The sequence below is a fragment of the Filicampus tigris genome, chromosome 5 (genome assembly GCF_054856515.1).
Source record: "Filicampus tigris isolate MCC_2025a chromosome 5, RoL_Ftig_1.0, whole genome shotgun sequence".
Classification (NCBI taxonomy): domain Eukaryota; kingdom Metazoa; phylum Chordata; class Actinopteri; order Syngnathiformes; family Syngnathidae; genus Filicampus; species Filicampus tigris.
Genome location: NC_141221.1, coordinates 14,099,536 through 14,122,791, shown reverse-complemented (window position 1 = coordinate 14,122,791; position 23,256 = coordinate 14,099,536). Strand labels below are relative to the sequence as shown.

Below are 23,256 nucleotides of genomic sequence, written 5' to 3'. Positions count from 1 at the left end.
ACGAGAACGGTACTAACCACATGTGCACTATATGCTTCCCCCACTTCTATACATAACGTGTACTCTTTCTTCTTTTATCATATTTGAAAAAATGTATTAAAGAAGCATCATCATTCTGACATTGACAATAGCAGGAGAACAGTTCACGTGACTGCCCCCATGTGGGCGGAGCCTGCAGGTTTACAGGAAATCTTTCAATAAGGAAGTCAAACTTTTAGCGAAGATGTTTTTTTCTTTCTTTTTTTTAGTGCTGTAAGTCAAACTTAAACTGTGGACTTTTACTCGTTCGGGACGCACAACAATAGACAACAAGGTAGGCGTCGTGTACCATCGTCCATAACTTTGATTGTCTGCCCATTAGAGAATTTAGTGATACATTTTTGTAACATAGTAACAACACACACACGTCGCTCTTCTGCGCAAATTACATGCTGATACATTCTCCTTATCACCACATAAACTGATATAAAGTGCATACAAAGTGCATTGATATGCACTTACTTACTGTACAGTTTCATACAGCTTCACACTCACCAGCCAATTCATTTCAGTCCTACACTCTTAACAACATCAAGTATGAAACACTTTACAAAGATACTAATGCTCACTTTTGAATAACACTGTTAATGGAACAATATGTTTATCGGTGTGGCTGTAACCGTCTGGTTCACATATTCAGCTAAATAAAAGGACAAAATAATAACGACAGGTCTAAGTGCACGTGCACCGTTGCAAACTACAGTCCTAATGATAAACATTAAATTAAATTACATATACTTTCTCTGGTAGCCTATAAGGCAGGTTCTGAAGTGGTTAATTTGTATGTACGGTTTAGATAAAAAAAAATATTGATATTTAGTGAGACGTTAATTAGTAATTACTAATACGTCTAGTTTAATGTGCAGCCATTTTGAGAGGCACTGGTTCCCGCAGTTGTTGTCATTGCAAATTGGATATTAGCATTTGTCAGCTAGTTTGACAGTGGGGATGTCACTGACATTGCTTGTCTCCATACAGTAGATATTGAATGTCTACACACCCCTGATCAAATGCCAGGCTTTTGTGAGGTGGGAAAAAATGAGAACAAGATCATTTCAAAACCATTTCACCTACAGTAATATGACCTATAACCTGTACAACTGAAATGAAATTTCTTTAATTTTGTTCAAGAAGAAAAATGAAAATAAACAAGCCAGATTAGTGACTTTTCTGTTAACACTGAACCCAATTCCAGCTTGAAGTAAAAAAAAAAATCCCAAAGCATGATGCTGCCACGACCATGCTTCACTGTGGTTCTTAGGGTGATGAGCAGTGTTGTTTTGCGCCAAACATACCTTTTGGTTTTAGACCTAAAACGCTTAACCTTGGTTTCATTGGACCATAGCAAAATGTATACTAACTACATGTAACTACTACTAGCGCATCATCTCAGTTATTTTTATGTCCCCTCTCAAATAGATTAAAATAATGAATAGCCAGATTTTTCGGTTACCTTTGTTTTTACCTTTTGAAATGATTTATTTTGGACAAACCCTGTCATTTAAACGGGGGTGTGTAAACGTTTTTATTAACTATTCATGTAACAAGCGTTTGGTATGATGAAACGTTTGGTATGATGGTTATTGCTACCAAAGCAGGCTCCAACAATTAAATCCAAAAATATGCATTTCCCCCCTGATCTGAGAACGTTTAAGGCCTAGATAGACCAAAAAGACGCTGGCCAACAGTGACAGGCGCTTGGAAACATGGAAACATACTGTACAATTGTTTTTGTCATGGTAGTTTAAACAGACTGTGTTTGAATATTGTTATGACTTCGATGAGCAAAACACATTTTATGACCATTTTATGCAAAAATGCAAGTAATTTCAAAGGGTTCACAACTTTTTTTTTCAAACGGTTCAACTTTTGTAGCTTATGTGTACTTGAGTGATTTGAGTGATGCTTTGTTGTCATAGCATCTCCAGTGGCAGGATTACACATGAGCCTATGGTGCCACTTCCCACCAGCCTCTGTATAAAAGCTTAATTTCTTTACAGGTGTGGCCAACTGCAGGAACCCTGGTCGAGGCCATGAACCGCGTGCCCCTTCATCAGCCACAGAGCTGTGGGCCCTGGGAAATGAAAGAGCGTCTGGGCACCGGAGGCTTTGGGAATGTCACCAGATGGCAAAATAAGGTTTGTGTTGCTAGAGCATCTTCACCATCTCCAGTTGCACGTCATTTTGTTGCTGTAAAATACAATGGCACTGCCACAACATGAGGTACACTTGCACAGTCTAATAAGATCCAAAAGAAGAGCTTTACGAAGAAAAAAAGACCAGGGGTGGGCTGACTTGTTATGACTGGTTGTTTACGTGACGTATCAGTTGCTCTGCAGTTGCTATGGTCCTTTTATCCTTTCTCCTTTATGATGTCATAGAGGCCTGAAGTCTTACAGTTTAAAAGTTTGAGTTACATAGTGACATGTTGTACGTCAAACCTTCTTTGAGTGAGGATGCAAACTCTCTTCCAGTCCTGATCTCTGTTGTTACTTTGTATTTTTGTTGATAGACTTTTTTACTCTTCAACTTCCGTGGCATATGGACGTGGGTCCAAATCCCGATCCTCACGTGACAATTTTTGTGCTAAAAATCCTCACGTGGTGTAATTATATACCACTACAATTGCCCTGTCAATTTTATTTCATATTGTTGTTATTCTCAAGAAGCAATCTTTCATTTTGATTTACTCACTTTAGAAGCACTGTGTTTATCCACCAGACACTAATTTCTTCGTTGCTTACGCCCTCTCTTTATTCATTTTAAAGTGCCCTCTAGTGTTCAGACTCAGACATCACATAACTGATGTGATACAGGCAACATTTAGATGAAATATGTGGCAAGAAAATGTCGGTACTAATAACGAGCTGCTACTCTAAAAAGTGTTGTTTTTGAGTGAAATTTATGTCATGTCAAGAAAAGCTTTTGGGTTTTTGAACAATACTTCATTGAAACACGTTTTCATTACGGGTACTCCCTGTCGGCGCCTACTGAAATGAAACTACTTGTATGTACTCATACCTGGGATACAAAAAAGTGGTATTGGTTCATCCCTGCTGACCCTGTATGCACGTTGCAATTATTCCTCAAATCACAACAAATTTGATTTGACCCATTGACACTGTCACTATTAGAAACAGGTCTCAGTATGAAGCAATGCAGTTACAGTGTATCCCACTCCAAACTGCAGCCACAGTAATTTACTAATACCTACAGTGTCAATCAAAAATACACAATATCATCTTTACAAGAGATGATTTTGGATGTATCTCTTTTGTTGGCTCTCATTGTTTGCATTGTACGGATGTGTTTGATATTGTCGTCAGTGAACAACATACATACTGTATTTACGCTTTCTGTGTATTTTTATGCCAATTGGCAAGGCAAGTTTATTTGTAGAGCATAATTGGTACTCAAGGCCATTCAGTGTGTTCATTGAGCTGTCAGTTAGTGTATATTGTCTCCAAAAGCATCATCTGCTGTCAGACGGGGGTTTCCTGGCATTGTCCTGGTGCTCCAGGTTCCCTGCAGCTTACAAGGAACTTTGACCTTTCTCTCACATCCAGAGTTAATGAAAAAAACAACACGTTTTTATTTGTATTTAGCTCCCAAGGAAAGCGGCTTTGTTTTTAGTAACTAGTTTGACTTCACACCCAAGAAGCTTTCTTCTTTTTAATACAATGTGATTGAAATCAGCATAGTGACATCACTGCTAGTCATAGGATGAGAGCATTATGGGATGTAGTGTATGTAAGAGCGCACACTCCTAACGGACCTTCCTCTTCCTTTCTCTGTGACTGTGCTTCGTTTGTGTTAGTCACTCGCAGGTTTGTATACTGTATGTTGAGCACATTACATGATAAGAGTGTTTCGTACTTTAAACAGTTTCTACGGTTTCGACTGTAAATATTTAAAAACAGACCAAGGAATAACACGCTACAAAATAGGAAATAAAATATGTACTGCAGTGCTGCTTTTCCTGGAAATGTGTGACGAATAGCAATATTTTGAAATGACTACTTTCAATTAGCGTCACGGTGCTCGACTGGTTAGCACCTCCGCCTAACAATTCAGAGGTTGTGGGTTCGATTCCGGCCCCGGACTTCCTGTGTGGAGTTTGCATGCTTGCGTGGGTTTTCTCCGGGTGCTCCGGTTTCCTCCCACATTCCAAAAACATGCATGCTAGGTTAATTGATCACACTAAATTGCCCCGAGGTGTGATTGTGAGTGCGGATGTTTGTTTGTCTCTGTGTGCCCTGCGATTGGCTAGCAACCAATTCAGGGTGTCCCCCGCTTACTGCCCGATGACAGCTGGGATAGGCTCCGGCACACCTGCGACCCTTGTGAGGAGAAGCGGTATAGATGATGGATGGATGGACACCTTCAATTGCTGATCATTTCAAAATATAGTCAGATAGCTTAAAGAGGAAATCAACCCAAACATATTTTTTCAAGAATATTTTCCATGCAGGTTGAAACTAGTTGAAACAAGGCAATATGATTAATATGAAATATGAGTTAAGCAGCAAAATCCACACGTTTTTAGCCATCTCAGGGGGCAGCCATTTCGTCAATTCTGTCGACTGGAAATGACACAGACCCTTAGGGCTCAGATAACGACCAATCATAGCTCAGCTTCAGAAAGCAGGTGAACCATGATTGGTCGTTATCTGAGCCCTGAGCAACTTCAATGTCATCTTCAGTCGACAGAAGTGACAAAATGTCCGCCTCCAGAGATGGCTAAAAACCGGTGGATTTTGTTGCTTAACTCATATTCCACAAACACAATATTAATCAGAATGCTGTGTTTCAACTAGTGGGCCTGCATAGAACATATTCTTAAAAACAATCTATTTGTGTTGACTTCTGCTTTAAGTTACTCCAAGTCATTTGTAACATCTCCACAGCCGATCAATAAAGCTGTTATCAGCTGGATATTATGTAATCACAACGAAAGGACTCATTGGTCACTTACAGTCTTGGCCATCATAGTTCAGGATGTAAAAAAACAGCCCTAGCAGACAGCAGAACATTGAGTACCTGAATAGGGCGCCGCTGATGATTAAACTTCCTTCTTCCCGTATGGATGACAATGTTGCGGGTTATTATTAGGAGGCAGGTCAAGTTACGGGCAGCGGTTTGATCATGATGACGGCGTGAGAAACAGTGAATGAGATATGTACACTTGTGTTGCTCATCACTTCCTGAACTGCTTATATACTTTTGCGGTGATGGTATGTCATTGGTTCTCTGCAGGCAATTATCTGATGCGTTCCAGTATATCAGTAATAATCTCCTCTAAATATTCTCTACTTTCATCTTCTCTTATTAATAATAGATGATTCAAATCAATTTGATAGGTGAGCCTTTTCATTTTTTTGCAAGCATCTTGCCAGATTCCCTTTGATCATCCTTCCATATTTTCATTCTGTGTTCGCAGGATACAGAGGAGCAGATTGCAATCAAACAGTGCCGACAGGAGCTGAGTGAGCGAAACAAAGAGAGATGGTGTCTGGAGATCCAGATCATGAAGAGGTCAGTTCCTCAGGAAAAAAAAAAAAAAAAAAAAAACGAACAGAAATCTTTGTAATGTCTTTTTTAACTCATTCACGGCCAGACATTTTCAAACCCTTTTTTTTACCCTAGCGTTTGAAAAAAAACTGAAAAAAAATCTAAATAGGTTCCTGGGATTGAATGAATTGAATGTGAAAAGACAAATAAATATGTCAATGGCAGTGAATGAGTTAATTAGTACTCAATGATATTGTACTTCATAAAAACTTACAGAGAAACATCATTGAATAGATTATAAAGAATGAAAGGCGTTGTGCATCATTATGCGCCTTCTGGTGTGCGTGGCTTGGCCACTGGGAGGCAGTAGAGACTTGGAGACACAAACAAAGACGAGTTTGCTGCAGCAATTTGAATTATTTTTTTGCAGAGGATAAAGAATATATGATTGAGTGTTGTTATATTGACTGTCTATCTGTGTTGTTGCACCGTTTGTGATCATATAAGCTATCTGTTGTTTAAAGTGTTGCACCACATTGATGCTATTCGTTAGCTTACCTATGACATTTCCTATTACATGGGTCAATAAACTTTCTGGCATTTTTTAATCAGAGATGCAAGTAAACTTGTTTTTTCTCTGCCATATTTTTTCCAGCACATCAGGTTTCCTAATAATAATAATAATTTAATGGCTCGATATAATTCTTGGAGTTTTGTAGCTGCGTGTTTTGGGGCCTTTAGCTTGTAGGAGGACTCATGAAAGGCATGTGATACAAAGCCTTCTGACAGTGAGCCTTAATAGTCTTGGGATTTGATTGTACCATATTCAAGACACTCTGTGCCTAATCCCCCGACGGTACTGGGCCTCCTTCATATTTTGTCTCCGTAAACACAGAGCTGACGTAACTTGCCAAAAAAGTGCAAACTTTGTCTTTGTCAGTCCAAAGTACATTCTTACAGAATTGTGATTTTTTTCTTCCTTTAATGGACGGCTACCAACAATTTTATTCACGTGTAGCATCCTGTGTTACTTTCATTTCCCTATTTGAACCGATGCCCCATGTTAGTTGCAGCGATACCATTTTAGCTGGACAAACATGTCTTGACTGTGGTGAAGAAATCAGGGATTTTCCTCTTTATTTTTTTACCATGCAATGTCTCTGTTTTTTGCCTTGAGCTGTGTTTGAATTTAAAAAGAAAAAGAAAATAAAGCACTTGAGTTTGTTGTGACTCACTGCAACGCATTCCAAGACATGTGTTTGACATTTGAGAGTTCCACCCCCATCTCTGTTTTCCCAACACAAACCATCTATCCTGAAATAGTAAGAATAGCACGGGGCATTTATTACTAAAAGGTTTGTGCGGAGGTGTGGGCATATTTGTGGACTTTAGGTGGTTATTTCTGACCCAATAAAGTGCCACCTCCTCATTGTGCTCCACTTTGGTTGTGTTGTGGGCGTGTCTTTTTTTGCAAGATTTAAGACGTCAGAAGTGTGTGCGTGTGTGTGTGAGTGAGTATGGAATCAAATGTGTCCATGAAAACATGTCAATTTAACAAGTGTGATGTTCTCAGACAACCACAGACCTCGTGCACCCACACTGTGACAAACATTGTCAGGGCAAGCTATTATATAATCACACCACAAATGTCTACATGTACGTATTCTATAAAAACACAACCTTAATGGTGTTTTGGGGTTAGATGATCTTGAGTTCTGGCATACTCTATGTTTAGAAGGCTTGTAAGTGCCTGCTAACTTCAGTGTATTTTTAAATCGACTGTATTTTCCACATGAGGTCATATCGTTTCTTTTATGAAAGCGTCCTGTCTTTATCTTTTAAACACTCAAGTTTGTTCTAAGCGTTCAGTCATTTGACAAATGAACACGTCCGCCTGCGTCTCCTGCTAATGCCGCTGTCATGCACTGATTACATGTTGCACACTGTTGTGGCTGTAACATATCAACTAGAGTTTGTTATCGTGATTTTTCTACTTCTGCTCTTTAAAGCGCGCCAGGCCAAGTGCTGTTGTTAAGGATGGCAAAATAGTTTATCCATTACGTACCATCCATTGAGGTGGCAACTACAGTAGAATGATACCTAAAGGATGGACTTACTTCTGTTGGCAACTATTGCTTCTTTGTGAAAGGAATTAAAGGGAAAGAAAGCAAAATCCTCCTTAACACTTTTAGAAATCTTTAAGACCATGGATTGGCAACTTAAATGCCTTGAGGAGGTGACAATTTCTCATCAGTGCTGCTGGGGAGGCCACACAGAGCCATGCACTTCCTAACCAGATATATGACAAAAATGCTATTTTAAATATGAGCAAAAAACATGCTCTTAATTTTTTCATTTTTGATAATATTTTTCATTGCATTTATAAAACATCCACAACCCCAACCCAACCACAAAGGGTTTGCAGCAAATAACAAAAAACATATACTGTATTTTTTTTTCAGTGCTAAGGGCTCTCTTTAAAAAAATACCATTCAAGGACAGCACAAAACTGAAAAAAAAACAAAAAAACATTAAGAGGCTCAGCTTCAGGAAACAGGTGAGCTTCTGATTGGTTGTTACCTGAGCCCTGAGCAACTGTAATGTTATTTACAGTCAACAGAAGTAACAAAATGGCCGCCCCCAGGGATGGCTAAAAACAAATAGATTTTTGCTGTTTAACTCTTATTCCACAAACGCAATATCAATCAGAATGCCTTGTTTCAACTAGTGGGCCTGCTGGGAACATACTCTTGAAAAAAAATGTTTGGGTTGACATCCGCTTTAAAAATGATGGAGTGTCGAATGACCGAATCGAGTTTTCATCCCTCAGTGTAATCGTCACGAACGGCGTCCGACGTCCGTCAGTAACGGAGCGTTAGTCCGTCACTGGCGGACGCCCGTTTTTATGAATTTTTTTGGGGTGTCGGACTGACGGACCAACGGACACCTGACAATCTAACTGACGGTCTGAAATGACACACTGACAATTACAATTGAGTTCGGCACGAAAAATGACGGATGACGAATGACCGACCAGCAAAATTTTGTAAAATTCCCACCCCTGATAATAACCTTATTGAGATTCAGTAATATCAGATGCAAGGTAATCGTGGTAGCTTGGGTCAAATAAACACATTTATTTTGACATTCTTGCTGATTCCGCTTTTATACTGTGTGTCATATTGTGTATCATCACTCGGGCATGATAGGCAAACATCAAACATCCTGTCATCAATTAAGTCGAAAACACAGAATTAGCGACTATAGTCGATACCACGCTCTTAACATCATTGTGGAGTCAGCAAATCGACTAGGTTGTACAACGCTTACTATCCAATAAACAATGCTTGAGGCAGTTGAGATTGAATCTTTTTTTCTTTTTTTTTTTAATCTTCACTGCGAGTCAGTGATCTGTGAGCTCTTTGCAGGGACACCACACTCATCAGTCATCTTTTTGGGCTCAGTATTGTTTGAGGCAGAGGGCAGCCCCACCCGAAACTGGTTTCTTCCCGTTAAAAGGGTGTTTTCCTCGCCATTGTTGCCAAGAGATTACTCACAAGGGAGTCGTTGCGTGTCTCTAATATCATAATAAAGAAGCCTGGGGCAAAGCGTGCCCCATATGAAATGTTTCTTGTGATTACTTGTTGTCGCCAATTGAGGTGAACCGCTAAATTGGAGCTTCTGTACAGCACTTTGGTATGCGCTGACTCTACTCAACTAGTTCTTGTCCTTTACCAAACAATTTGAAAGATAAAAATTGTATGACTTTTTTTCCAAACACACTCAGGTTGGATCATGTCAACGTGGTGGCAGCGAGGGAGGTCCCCGAGGGGATGCAAAAACTTGTGGCTACCAACGACCTGCCGCTGCTGGCCATGGAATACTGCCAAGGAGGGGATCTGAGAAAGGTATAAAGAAATATGACTGCCGCTTAACGTCCTAATGGGTTAGTAGCACTATGAGGTACAGGGTGACCCCCACCCCCCTCAAAAAAACGGGAATTTTGGACTGCATTCGTACAGTAGGACGCCATCCGCAGGACGTAATTTAAATAATAATAATAATAATAATAATAATAATTCCATCATTGTTTCCTAATGTTTTAAATAAGTTATATAATTTAAAAAACAGTCATTTGGACAATGCACAGTGTATTTTCATCATCATATTGAATATTTTGAATGTGGCCCAGAAATTGCTGTCCACCCTGTCATTAAACTGGCCCCTTAATAAAACTTGTTTTCAGTGACGTTACAACCAGAAATGTGTCTTTTTTCAATGGAGGCTGAATCATTTAATAGTTGCAGAGTAAATACATGCACTTGTGTTTTGTAATTTTTTTTCATCATGTGTGTCATTGGGTGTTGTCGAGCTTACCATGTCCACTCTGTCATAGTGAAATATTTGTTTGTATTAGTTTGGAAAACCTTATATTAAACAAAATATCAAACAATACACAGTCAGCTTGCTAACTGAATCATGTTGATAAGTGAAGGTTCACCATGTGCTCAGTGAATGCTAACATTAGTAATAAAAAATGTCCACCCTGTCATTGTCCACCCAGTCAGGAAGCTCACATATTTGTCTAATTGCAGTAGACAAATACGCATTTGTAATAGCCTAACATCTACTTAATATAATGATCATAAAATTGAATGGAAAATTATGGTGATATTAACTCCAATTACAAAAAGATATGCAGCATTGTGTCTCTGTGTTCTCCACTTTTCCCTCAAAAGAGTTTTTTAATTTGTTTGTGTCAGCGAATTTTGAGCATGTTTTTTTTTTTTAATCTGAAACCAGTGAGTATGCGCCCCGCGGTCATGCAGAATATTAATACCAGACAAAACAAAATACCAATCATCATGAACCACAAAGCCAGTGAAAGCAAAAGCAAGTTGTAGGCAGATGGCGGTTCAGTCTCATCCATTTGGTCAGGTTTCCAGCAGTGGAGCGATTTCCCTTTATCAGGACAAGCGTCAAATAAACCCTTTTCTGATTTACGAATTTGTTCCCTCTCTACACAAAACTTTTGAGTCCATCGTTGGATTTGTGTGTTACAATCTGAGCCCGTGCATGAACACGATGTACTTAATGGACGGAAAATTCTCAAATGGCGATGAAATGAGGACATGCTCTAAATCACGAGGACGACAGATTCATATGACATGGTCATTACTCTTGCCTGTGTCTCTACCCTCCGCAGTATCTGAACCTGTTGGAGAACTGCTGTGGAATGCGCGAGGGCTCCGTTTTGATTCTGCTGTGCGACATTTGTGAGTATCACCAGCAGCTTTCATCGCGTCAACTATTGTTTGATTAATAATGAGCTGGCAGGATGATTAGCTTCCTGTCGCTTGAAAGTCAGGGTCATTTGGCCCCTCTCATGATGTCACCACTGGCCCTAAACCGCAGCGCTTAGTCACCATGGCGACAGCTCACACACAGGCAGAAACATACGTCAGCCATCGGACGGCGGCGCTCGCTTTCGCAATGTGCGAGCGACATGTGGTGCATACGCGCGCATTGAATGAATGGGCTGTTACGCATTGTAACCTTGATGGACATTTCCTGATAATGACCCTTTCACTTTTGCCAATAACGCAGTGAAAACATAAGCATCAACATAAGCATGCATACACGCCATGATTTGTTGAACACTCATCGTCAGAACACACACTACTCACTCTTCGACGCACACATTTCATGGAATGGAAGTTTCTAGTAGACGTGTTTTATGCCAAGTCGACTTACCCTGCGGTGGTGGTCGGTGAAGAGACTTGACATTGTGGGCATCCGTCATTTTATCACCCCTCCATTCAGCATCTCCACACGCAAAACAACCTGGCTAAAAATTTCTCCCACTCTGGATATTTGGACAGGCACCAAACAGGCTATGCCCGTGCATATGCTTACATGGCGTTGAGCCAATTAGTCGACTTTACTACTCAACATCAAGGCTTAAAGTGGAAGTCAACCCAAACATATTTGTCTAAGAATATGTTCAATGCAAGCACACTAGTTGAAACAAGGCATTCTAGTAAATATTGCATTTGTGGAATAAGAGTTAATCCACCCGTTTTTAGCCATCTCTGGAGGGCAGCCATTTTGTCACTAATGTCAACTGAAAATGACATCCCAACTGCTAAGGTAACGACCAATCACGGCTGACTTGTTTTCTGAAGCTCAGTCGTGATTGGTCGTTGCCTGAGCCCTGAGCACTTGTGATGTCATTTTCAGTCGACAGAAGTGACAAAATGGCCGCCCACTAGATGGCTAAAAAGGGGTGGATTTTTCTGCTTAACTCACAATCCCCAAACGCAATATTAATCAGAAAGCCGTGTTTCAACTAGTGGACCTGCTGGGAACAAATTCTTGAGAAAAATGTTTGGGTTGATTTTCACTTTAAAAGGGAGCACAAGGATTTCATTGCAATCATATGTTCCGTGTAACCCCCGCAGGTCTAAACACAGTATTCTGATTAATATTGCGTTTGGCTAATAAGAATTGAACACATCAGTCAACAAAATGCCCTCGCATTGCAAACATCACGACTCACCCGTTTTCTCGGTTTGGGCACAAAATGTCATGAAAATGGGGGAAAATGCTTACATGGCAAACAAGAGTTTTGGAAACTCTGAACCCTGGAGCCAATTTTCTGTAACCCAAAACAGACCTTAGTCTGATCAAATGAGTCCAGTTTTCAGAAACTTGGTTCTCTGGAGGTTCCTAAGATGAAAGTTGCATTTGGCGGTGAATCTTGCTCAATTGGTCCCATCTTGTTTTTCTTTTCATTGCCTTTTAGCCTCCGCTCTGACCTATCTCCACAAGAAGCGGATCATCCACCGAGATTTGAAACCTGAAAACATTGTGCTGCAGCAGGGAGAGAAGCGAGTGAGTTCAAACGCCCTTCTCGCCCATGAAAAATATGCCCAAAACAAGAACAAGGTCAGATTGTGGCCTTTTGGCATTTTTGGCCTTTTGTTTCAACAAGCTTTCCGCTCCATGCTTTAGTTTGACTTTATGACGGAAAACCAAATCCTGCAATTTATCCTTGTACTTGTAGGGTCTGGGCCTCTTTTTGATTTATTTTATTTTTTTTACAAGATTACATAACAATCCATCCTCTATCTGGTGGGGTGTTATCTAACACAGTTCAAACATGAAGGCACATTTTAAAGTACCTATTAAGTAAAGCACTAATTCTCTCGGTGAGACGCTTTCATTTGTCATCATTGGTTAATGTCACTTGTTTTTCTCAAAGATGATTGTGCTTTTCCTCCATTCGCCATTCTAATTTCACTTGAAGTACCGGAGCGTTTCGTCCAAATACTTGTCTTTAAAATTACACATATCAAATTTTTTGCATGTTTCATGTTCCAGATTTTGGTTCTAGTCCAGGATGAACTGTGGCACAAAGGCAGAAGCAGTAGATTTTGAATTTTCATTGTCATACTGTTTCAATAAACAAAATCCCTTCTCAATCACGGCAAGGCAGTCCAGATAGGACAAACAATTCCAACATGGGCCAGGCAAAAATGCAAATTACCACCAGAATGATCAGACATGAGGATTCTACATGAGACAGGCCAGGATATTAAAGTGGAAATTAGGAAAATTCGACACAGGTGAAGCAGATGGGAAAGAGACAGTAAACAAAACTGACATGACAGGAAGAGACAACCAAAACAAAACTAGTATTTAAAAAAAATGTAACACAACCAAAGCCAACATTGAGTTCATAAACGTGGTTGAACACTGTTTTTTTCCCCCCCTCTGTTTAAGTTGATCCACAAGATCATCGACCTCGGCTATGCTAAGGAGTTGGATCAGAGCAGCCTTTGCACCTCCTTCGTGGGAACACTGCAGTACTTGGTCAGTCAGACACATCGTATATGCGGCATCATGTTCTGGTCCTACTGACCTCCTCGGCGATTCTTATCTTTCAGGCTCCCGAGCTGATTGAGAGGAAGAAGTACACGGTGGCTGTGGACTACTGGAGCTTTGGGACGTTGGTGTTTGAGTGCATCACAGGATTTCGGCCTTTTTTGCCAACCTGGCAACCTGTTCTCTGGTAGAGTCTGAACTTTCTTTTTTGACTGATAAGCTTCTCTTTTTTATCTTCACCTTGCAGTCGGTCCATTCTCATCATGTCATGACTAGACAATTTTTCTGGAGTTTGCTCGACCTTTGCACCAGTTACGTGACTGTATTTGAACACACTAGGAACACGTAAATAAACCAAAGTCTCCAACTTGAAGAATTGCAGGATATGCGTGTTGTGCCAACATCAATGCCTCTTGTCCTTCACTGTTACGCTGAAGAAAAGATATCGAACCTGAGGGCATGTTTGGGTTGCAAAAAGGAAAAATCCCCACCCTACAGTTCCGGTCCTGCATATTTACTTTTTGCTCTATTCTACCTGAAATTATTTTTATATCCTCACATAACACAATTTTAGTTTTTGATTGACACTGCCAGATAAGTATTGTGTTAAATAAAGCATTCATTAAATCTGTTTATTACTGTGGTTATAGTTTGCAGTACGAATAAGGTCTTATAATATTTGGGCACTGAAATATCAAGTATTATGTATTGTTAAATTCATAAAGGCAGGATATTTGAGGCAGATGAGATCTGTAAATAACCAAAAAAAAAAGCTAGTCGCCAAAAGCCGCTTGGTGATTTCCACCATCTAAGAAAATAATTGTCTTCTGTCATTTCTAGGCACAATAAACTGCGACTGAAACAGGACAGTGACATTGTCGTCTACGAGGACCTCTCCGGAGTAGTCCGCTTCTCCAAAAATCTTCCTCAACCCAACAACCTCAACAGGTGAGCCATGTCACAGCACAAATACCGCTTAAAGACCTACTAGAGCAGTGGACAGCACCATGACGCCTCCAGGCACCAGATTGTTGGTATTCAAAAAATAATACTGTAAAATAAAATAGCGCCACATACCGGTTAATGTTTTCGAACAACGTAATATAAGCTGAAAGATCCGGATTGTAGCACATAGCAATCATGGAGACAAACGACAAGAGATGATTTACCCTCAAATAACTTGAGCACACTTTTTCCCCCCAAGTGTGTAGCAAACTAGTAGCCTATCACAGGAATCACATGAAAAGTAGTTCTTAATTTCCAAAATGTCGGTGTCCCTTGTACTAGTCATGCCTGTCTCACTTTTCATGTGGCATGTATGTGACAGTCTTTTAGCGGAGAAGCTGGAGAGGTGGCTGCGGCTGATGCTCAAATGGTCCCCACAAGAAAGGGGCAAAGAGCCCGACGCCACGCCAAGCAACTGCTTTTCCCAGCTGGAACTTATTCTGCAGCTCAAAGTGAGATTCAATCACATCATCGTAATTATATATATTTTTTCCATCAAGGTAGTCATGTTTTCATTGGTTTGGGTATACTTTCTCTTTCTACAGCTCGTGAAAGGATTAATATTTGAAGTATTTTCCAATGATGCTCCCTCTTACATTTTTGTGACAATCCACACCATGATGACATTTCAAAAAAAAAAATCTAGATTCCAAAAAAAAACTTCCCAAAAAAAACTTCCGGCATCGTATGATAATGTCAATCGAGTTGTCATCCAAATATGTGAAGTACTTTAGTTGTACATGGAGTAAAAATCAATTATACAATACCAAGACAGCGAAAACAGTAAATTAATATCACAAATTAATAAATATATTTTCTATCAATTACTAGTTATTAACCAATTAATTAATTAATCAATCAAATAACCAATTCATTAATGAATTTATCAATCACTTTTCACAAATACAGCAGACACCAGAAAACAATAGAACAATGTCAAGTCTCATGTTAGGTCAAAAGCCAAAGAATAAAAATGTGTCTTAAGACGAGTTTTAAAAATGGACAGAGAGGGTGCTGGCCTGATATTTAACGGAAAGTCATTCCAAAGGGAAGGGCCGGCAACAGAAAAGGCTTGATTGATCCCTTTGAGGCCCAGCTTGGTCCTCGGTACTTCCAGCAGTGTCTGAGACCTGAGGCTCCGGGAAGGTGCAAAGGAGAGGAGGAGCTCAGAGAATGTAAGGTAGGGCCAGACCATTTAAAGAGTTGAAAACAAAAGTAACTCTAAATTGTACAGGAAGCCAGTGAAGGGAGGCCAGAATTGGAGTTAAATGTTCCCTCTCACGAGCACCAGTTAGGAGGCGAGCAGCAGCATTTTGGACCAACTGGAGACGCTCGAGGGAGGACTCCAAAATGAAGTGCATTACTGTAATCAATGTCAAACGTTTGAGAAGCGCTATCAGATTGGTTCACTCCCTCGTGTTTCAGCTCCATTTATGGTCTATTCCTCTCAGATGGTTCAGGTGTTGAACATGACCACGGCCAAGATCCTGAGGTACACAGTCGCAGACGACGAGACGGTCGCCGAGCTGCAGAAGAGAATCGAAGAAGACACAAGCATCCCTGCAGCCCAGCAGGAGTTGCTGCTGGAGGCAGGATTAGCCTTGGAGCCTCACGGGCTGGCCACGCAGTGCGCCATCGATTACACCGTAACGAGAACATCTCAGACCGCAGCATGCTTTCACGCTCGAATTGTCAATGGCGCTGTGTGATGATGCATCATGTCTCATATTTGCAGGAGATAGACGGCCGGCGGACAGACTTCCCTCTCGTTTTCCTGTTTGATCGCTCATCTTGTAGTTACGAGCCACCGTTGACTCCTCGCGCCCTCCCTGAAAACATCTGTTTTGTCCGTGAGTCCTCAGAGTCTTTCCCCTCCTCCTTTAGGAATTAAATAATATGTTGTTCGTGGTCTATGCCATAGAACAGAACAGTGGGAAAAAAATGAGAGGCCTAAGTCAATACAGGAATAAATAGACTGTGGAAAATAATTTCATTTCTTTTCAAGAATTTTTTGAATTTGATCAATTCTGATTATATTATACATAGTATATATTAGAGCTCTCAAAGTTAAAGCATTAACTATGGAGGTTAATTTAAATTTCATAACGCACTAAAAAAAATGAACTCAGTTAACTCAGTTTTATTTACTTTCTGTTGCAGCTGACCTCTGCTCACTGCGCAGCCAAACTTAGAGGAGAGTCACAAAGACGGACTTTTACGTAGATTTCATTTAAAAAGTTGCTCGACGGCTCATTGGAGAAATCCCAAATATTTTGCACACTTTGCTAAGCCAAATTTGGTCGTTCAACTGTTGTATTTTACAGGACAAGAATCGGATTCAAGGATCAAAGAAAGCTGTTTGAACAGTCTTTGAATCGAAATATACTTTTTATTTTTTCACATTAATTCCAAGATTTTTCTCAAGTAAATACCGGTTCCAAGCTTCGTAAAAAATTGTAGTTGAAAAATGCGATTAATTGTGATCAGTTATGGAAAATTTTGCAATTAATTAGTTTTAAAAACTTTAATCGCTTGGCAGTAATAGTATATATATATATATATATATATATATATATATATACACCCATATCGATATTATTGCGATATATAACATGGATCTAAAGAAATTACATTTTTCTCATCTAATGAAAGAAATACTTTTTTTCATGCGGCAAAATAAGCAAGCTCATTGTGTTCTTAGCTAATTAATTTTATTTCCCCTAGCTAATATCCAACTATTGGGTGGTGATGCACATTTAAGTTTGCATCCGACTGGTAAAATTCAAATAAAAGCATGCAATTCCATGAGAAAATATTGCATGTCTTTGCGATATGCATTTTGCATAGACCATTATCGTGATATCGATATATTGTACAACCCTAATGAACGTATATGACATAAAAACGATGTATTTGCTACTATTTAACAATTATTTATGCAACATTTACAAAAATGACTGTTTTTCCACTTTCACAATTTACTATAACTATTTTGTTAATTATTTATGTACATACTGATTGCGGTTGTAGTCCCCCTTCCTCACGCTTACAATCATACTAACACTGCAAATGCAACATTGTGTACCATACTACCATGACTTAATACCGTACTACTTTTTTGCGCAAAATACATCAGATAATTCAGCTCAAACCAGCTTTTACAAATAACGAAATAATCATAATGTCTTGTTTTTGAGCAGAAAAGGACCCAAATCACGTTCTGCCTTACAGCCCACTGAGGAGGACTTGTGGCCAGGCGTGGCACACCATCCGCTCCCTGAAGGAGGACTGGCAGAGACTGCAGCAGGGACAGAAAGCAGCCATGTAGGAAACACACACACACACGCACACACAAATGTGTAAACTCTATTTAACAATCCCAATATTTTCCTTCCAGCATGAGCTTGCTGAGACACAACTCATCCCTGTCCAAGCAGAAGAACGAGATGGTGTCCATGCACCAGAGACTCATGGCCAAGCTGGACTTCTTCACCACCAGCCTTCACATAGACATGGACAAATATCAGGAGCAGACGGCCACTGGGATTGGTATTAAATGACTCTTTTTGTTTATTTATTTTACATTTCTTGTTATTTAATGCATTGGTTTGCATGTCACACACTTTTTGGTTTCTCCTTCGACTGTGCATTTCTAAGTCGACCAACTGTGGTGGTGAATGTGTTGTCATGGCTGAGTGGTTAAAGCGATGGACTTGAAATCCATTGGGGTCCCCCCGCGCAGGTTCGAATCCTGCTGACAACGGCTCATTTTGGGAATAGAATAATGTAGAGGTGATATAAACCGTGCTACGTTTTCAAAATGGGATGACCACAGCTATGTTAAAACCAAGCAAACTCGAGTCCAGGGGTCCCCCAGTCGAGTCCTCGAGAGCCCCTATCCACCCACTTTTATTTGTCTCCATCCTCCAACACACCTGATTCAAATGATCAGTTCATCAGTAAGCTTTGCAGAAGCCCGGTAGCCATCCTGATCATTTGATTCAGGTGTGCTGGAGGAGGGAGACATCTAAAATAGGTTGAATAAGGGGCTCCAGAGGACTGGATTTGGGCACCGCTGCCGTTGCCTTGATGTGAACCTTCAGGAGGTTCTCCTCTAAAATAGACACGTTGACGGCAGGATTCGAACCTGCGCGGGGAGACCCCAATGGATTTCTAATCCATCGCCTTAACCACTCGGCCACGACAACACATGTGACAGCATGAGCTGAGCCATGACTCGCAAAATGGCGGCCCCCCTAACTCCACAAAAACAATGTCAATCAGAGTGCTGTGTTTAGACTAGTGGGGCTGCATAGAAAATTTTCTTGGAAAGAACATTTTTGTCTTGACTTCCCTTTTAGCTGTAATTTAGAGTATCCGTAATCCGAATCCTGCTACGAATAGCAAAAGAAATGCAGTTAGCACAATTTCTTGCAAACCATATTAGAGGCACAAGATGTGCCAAAGAGGGCAGATTTTTTTTTTTCACGTGTCATTTCACCCATCTACTACTGTCAGGTCCTACGGAGAGTTTTAACAAATATGTCAATGATTTTTGGGAACTTTGGAGATGTATGCTTTTCACTGGTTAGCGACAATATAGCATAAAAAAAACGGAGGCCTTTGGGTGGAATACATTGAGGCTGTCTGCAATTGTGTTGTTGTTGTTGTTGTTGTTGTTGTTGTTGTTGTTGTGCCATGACAGTGTAGTCATGAGAAACGTAAACGTGGACTCAATTTCATTCTCTAGCTTCAGAGAAACTGTTGGGAGTGTGGAGGGAAATGGAGCAGACTGCCGGCAGCTGCTGTCAGGTACACGAGTGTGTTTGCCTGTCTCGTATTGTACTCGCTCCCAAAGTGACCCATGCGCCGGGGTGTGTGTACAGCCCAAAGTGAGTGAGCTTGAGGAGGAGATGATGCACCTACAACAAGACATTCTGGATGTTCAGCGTCAGCCGTGGAGGAGCGGAGAGGCTCTGGACACACTGTGAGTCACATCTGAAGGACCATTGGACAAAAGAATTTGCAAAGAACTGCTTTGTAACGTTGAGCCGTTTGTATTTTAGTGAAGGGAAGGCCATGGAAATGCTGCGCAAGCTGAAAGAGAAACCCAAAGGTTTGGATTCTTCATGCATCTTTGACCTCCTCAGCACTTTTTCTCGTCATGAAAATAAACATGTTCTGGTTTCTATCTGCCGCCCAGAGCAGCGTTGTTCTGGGGACGGTCAGGAAATCTTGAGGCTGGTGGTTCAGGCGGTGCAGTTCTATGAGAGGAAGCTACGAGACTTCTACACACACCTCAGGTACGGATGGACCTGTAGATCCACTGCAACAATGCAAGCAGTAAAACATCTGTTTTGAAAAAATGTGAGCGTATCACAGGGAGTGCTGTAATCCCCCATTCAAGTTTGAATTCTGCCGACAGCGGCTCCATTTTGGAGTAGAGTAATCTAGAGTGTCGATAAAACATGCTAGTGTGTTACAAAGGAATTACCATATCTGTTAAAAGCATGTAGTCTTTTTTTTTAACCTTCTAGAGGTTCTCCTCTAAAATATACACATTGTCGGCAGGATTTGAATGTGCGCGGGGAGCCCCCAAAATAGTTTCGGTGTGGCCACGACAACACTTAAGATAGGCTCACACCCAAGGGAAATGTGATTTTTTTTTTGCCCATATGCGACTTGTATCTGATTTTTTTTAGGACAGTCTGAACGTCTCTATTCAGATTTTTTTAAATCCGACCTGGGTCGCTTTCGTATGTGGTCCTAGATCAGATACGTATCAGATTTTATGCAATGGAACCGCAGTTTAAATGGCCAGGTCGCATATATCCTTCTTTGACGTCCCCGCTCGCACTCCGCAGACTGCTTGATTGTCCGTGAATCTGCAAAGTTGTTTTGAGTCATGGTATTGGCTTTATATTTAACTTTAATTTAATCCCACTTGAAAAATGAAACATAAAGTGGACATTTGTGGTGATAGTAGACAGTTCACATGACAGTTCCTTACCAATTCCTAACAGAGTCCTGACAAAGTCCTAACAGTTCCTAACAGAGTCCTAAAGGGTTTCCTAACGGCCACGACAATAATCAACTTAATACTTTTTTTTTTATCAGAGATGCAAGTAAACGTTTTCCTTTTTTTTTTTTTGTGCTGATTCTGAATCTGCCCTTGTTTTTTTCTGTAGCATATTGGTTTTTCATCATAATAGTCATAATAATAATAATTTTGCTAATTTTGTTCTTGGTTTTAATAATAATAATAATAATAATGATAATTTTGTTCTTGGTTTTAATAATAATAATGATCATTTTGCAAATTTTATTCTTGCAGTAAGACGGGCATTTGTCGTCAGCGCGTCATGGAGCTGCTGCCGAAGGTGGAAGGCGTGGTGCAGGAGATGGCTGAGAGCGAACAAGTCCTGATGGGTCTGCAGGAGAAGCGCCAAAGGGAGCTGTGGAACCTCCTCAAAGTCGCCTGCGTGAGGAAACGCTCGCACATCAAATCACACCAGTGACTTCTTCTAAATGAACTGACTCAGCAATTCCGATGAATTCCTGCAGAGTAAGGTTCGAAGCCCGGTAAGCGGGAGTCCTGAGGCATCTCGTACCCCTTCCTCAGTACCTCCTCTGATGACTCCCCGACACAGTTTACAGCATTTGTGAGTACACACAAGGGCTGGGCCATATGGCCCACGGGTGTGAGTCAGTCACATCATGCACAAGTCTTGAGTAAGTCTGAAGTCTTCCAGTTTCAAAGAAGTCCCCAATTTATTGTGTGTAAGTCAAGTCATTACTTAGGTTAAGCAAATCTTCCTCAGTCACACAATACAGGGCGTCCCAAAAGTTACTACACGCTTCCGTTTTTTCTATTATCATTCGGACAGTCGCGAGGGCAGCTTAGGCTCTGCAGTTTTTGGAAGCACAATATAAAGAGGTTGTGCACCAAAAGTCCCTCATTGTCTGCAGTATTCAAACTGGGGAGAGCCCAATGGATTTCTGGTCCATAAACACTCGGCCACAACAACACACCCAAAGACTCACAAGTGAAAACTTTGGCTCCATCCCAAGCCTGAGTCAGAGTGAACATCTGCTGCTGACCACCAGCTGTTGTGTTGTCGTGGCCGAGTGGTTAAGGCGATGGACTAGAAATCCATTGGGGTCTCCCCGCGCAGGTTCGAATCCTGCCGACAACGGTTGCGTTGTGGATCAATGTTTTTTTTTCTCAGTGGACAATGTGCTGGCTAAAGCTGTTTTGTGGGAGGGCTGCGCTGGAAAGAGCAAAAAGTTGATTCAGTAGATCTTTTGGATTGTGATAAAGATTTATTCATACCTACCGGTGTTGCCACAGTTACCTTGAAAATGTAACTTAGTTACTTATTACTTGATTTTAAAAGTAACTTAGTTACGTTACTGATTACTTTATTTGAAAGTAACTAAGTAAGATTCCAAATTACTTTACTAGTTACAAACCAAAAAGTGTCTTTCTGGATTTCCCTGAACTTAAATGGTCTACTTGTTTTTAGAAAAAACATTTTCATTTGCTTTACCACTTTCCGAAATGTCCACTGAACTGAGATCTATTGTAATCTTCATTCATAGACTACATTCTCAATCAATTTTAAATATATATTTTATTTTTAATTTAACAATCCAATTTTTATTTTTATCGATATTTTTTTTATTGATTGTCTTCTCATTTAAACGCATAACCAGTACGCGTCTTAGTAAAGGTTTGACCAGCATTCGGTAAATTGAATTGTGAAGTTAGCGTAGCATAGCATAACATAGCACTTTGTTTTTGAGAGTGACAGATGAAGTTAGTTATCATAGTTGTGTCTCTTATCTTTCTGTCGCTTACCTTGCGTGTTGCCACTGAACACAGTTTTACTGCAACCTAAAATCCTGACTGGATAATCTGGACAATGATTGTTAGTAGACAAACTCTCGGCACTCACTGCGAGTTTCCCTTCTCCCATACAATTGTAATTCTTTTTCAACAACCACAGCCAATATTTCCTTTTTTTTTTGACCGGCCAGGGATGAGTCCCTGGTGGAGGAGAGCAGGGCCTTTGAGAGTCGACTGCAGAGTTTGCTGCATGACACCATCCAGGAATCCGAGAGCAGCATGGAGGTAGGAGGCAAGGTCATTATAGTTAACAAAAACTACAAAAATATATATCACTACATGTAAAATTGAAAAATTAAAACAATCGTAAACAAAATAAAACTCTCAACTGAAAATGACATTGCAGTTGCTCAGGGATCAGATAACGACACAGATAAAGACCGCTGCTCTTATCTTGATGCGAACCTTTGGGAGGTTCTCCTCTAAAAGACACGCGTTGTCGGCAGGATTCGAACCTGCGCGGGGGGACCCCAATGGATTTCTAATCCATCGCCTTAACCACTCGGCCACGACAACACACTTGGTAATGCACAAAAGGCTGTTTTCTGAAGCTGAGCCACACAGCAACGTTCAACGTGACAAAATGGCCGCCCCCGAGATGACTAAAAAAGGGTGCATTAATAAATCTTATTCCACAAACCCAATATTAATCAGAATGCCATGTTTCGACTAGTGAAGGCGAATACAACATATTACAAAGAATGCTTTCGAGGTGACTTCCCCTTTAATGAACAATACTGTGTGACTTTTTTTGTTCTTTTTTATCTTGCACTCAACAAATGCTCCATGTACAAAGTATTTCTTTTAAAAACACAACTAATACTAAAACTAATAAAAACCAAAGCAAAGCTTTTTTTGTTTGTTTTTAAAAGAACAATCAATAAAACAAACCTGCTCTAAAAATG

The 23,256-nt window shown here is 40.4% G+C and overlaps 1 protein-coding gene and 4 non-coding genes across 8 annotated transcripts in view; 3 read left to right on the top strand and 2 right to left on the bottom strand.

Moving 5' to 3' along the window:
- The first annotated feature begins 146 nt into the window (after positions 1-146).
- The window catches only part of ikbkb (inhibitor of nuclear factor kappa B kinase subunit beta), a 25,791-nt gene continuing 2,681 nt past the window's right edge, over positions 147-23,256 (top strand). The window contains exons 1-22 of one of the 4 annotated variants that reach the window (XM_086030078.1): positions 147-313; positions 2,040-2,177; positions 5,480-5,574; positions 9,338-9,458; positions 10,757-10,826; positions 12,356-12,444; positions 13,336-13,425; positions 13,500-13,624; positions 14,278-14,385; positions 14,765-14,894; positions 15,491-15,622; positions 15,894-16,088; positions 16,178-16,292; positions 17,643-17,766; positions 17,840-17,991; positions 19,193-19,254; positions 19,329-19,429; positions 19,509-19,558; positions 19,646-19,745; positions 20,777-20,924; positions 21,007-21,104; positions 22,483-22,576. In XM_086030078.1, coding sequence (XP_085886204.1) covers positions 2,073-2,177; positions 5,480-5,574; positions 9,338-9,458; positions 10,757-10,826; positions 12,356-12,444; positions 13,336-13,425; positions 13,500-13,624; positions 14,278-14,385; positions 14,765-14,894; positions 15,491-15,622; positions 15,894-16,088; positions 16,178-16,292; positions 17,643-17,766; positions 17,840-17,991; positions 19,193-19,254; positions 19,329-19,429; positions 19,509-19,558; positions 19,646-19,745; positions 20,777-20,924; positions 21,007-21,104; positions 22,483-22,576 — 2,304 coding nt within the window. In that variant the 5' untranslated portion in view covers positions 147-313; positions 2,040-2,072. Of the gene's footprint in view, positions 314-2,039; positions 2,178-5,082; positions 5,400-5,479; positions 5,575-9,337; positions 9,459-10,756; positions 10,827-12,355; positions 12,445-13,335; positions 13,426-13,499; positions 13,625-14,277; positions 14,386-14,764; positions 14,895-15,490; positions 15,623-15,893; positions 16,089-16,177; positions 16,293-17,642; positions 17,767-17,839; positions 17,992-19,192; positions 19,255-19,328; positions 19,430-19,508; positions 19,559-19,645; positions 19,746-20,776; positions 20,925-21,006; positions 21,105-22,482; positions 22,577-23,256 lie in introns of those variants that run through there. The other 3 variants (XM_086030080.1, XM_086030079.1, XM_086030081.1) reach the window with 3 other exon arrangements.
- trnas-uga (transfer RNA serine (anticodon UGA)) lies at positions 18,124-18,205 on the top strand. The gene has a single exon. It is a non-coding gene; the product is annotated as a tRNA-Ser (tRNA).
- trnas-aga (transfer RNA serine (anticodon AGA)) lies at positions 18,569-18,650 on the bottom strand. The gene has a single exon. It is a non-coding gene; the product is annotated as a tRNA-Ser (tRNA).
- On the top strand, positions 21,557-21,638 carry trnas-aga (transfer RNA serine (anticodon AGA)). The gene has a single exon. It is a non-coding gene; the product is annotated as a tRNA-Ser (tRNA).
- Positions 22,786-22,867, bottom strand: trnas-aga (transfer RNA serine (anticodon AGA)). The gene has a single exon. It is a non-coding gene; the product is annotated as a tRNA-Ser (tRNA).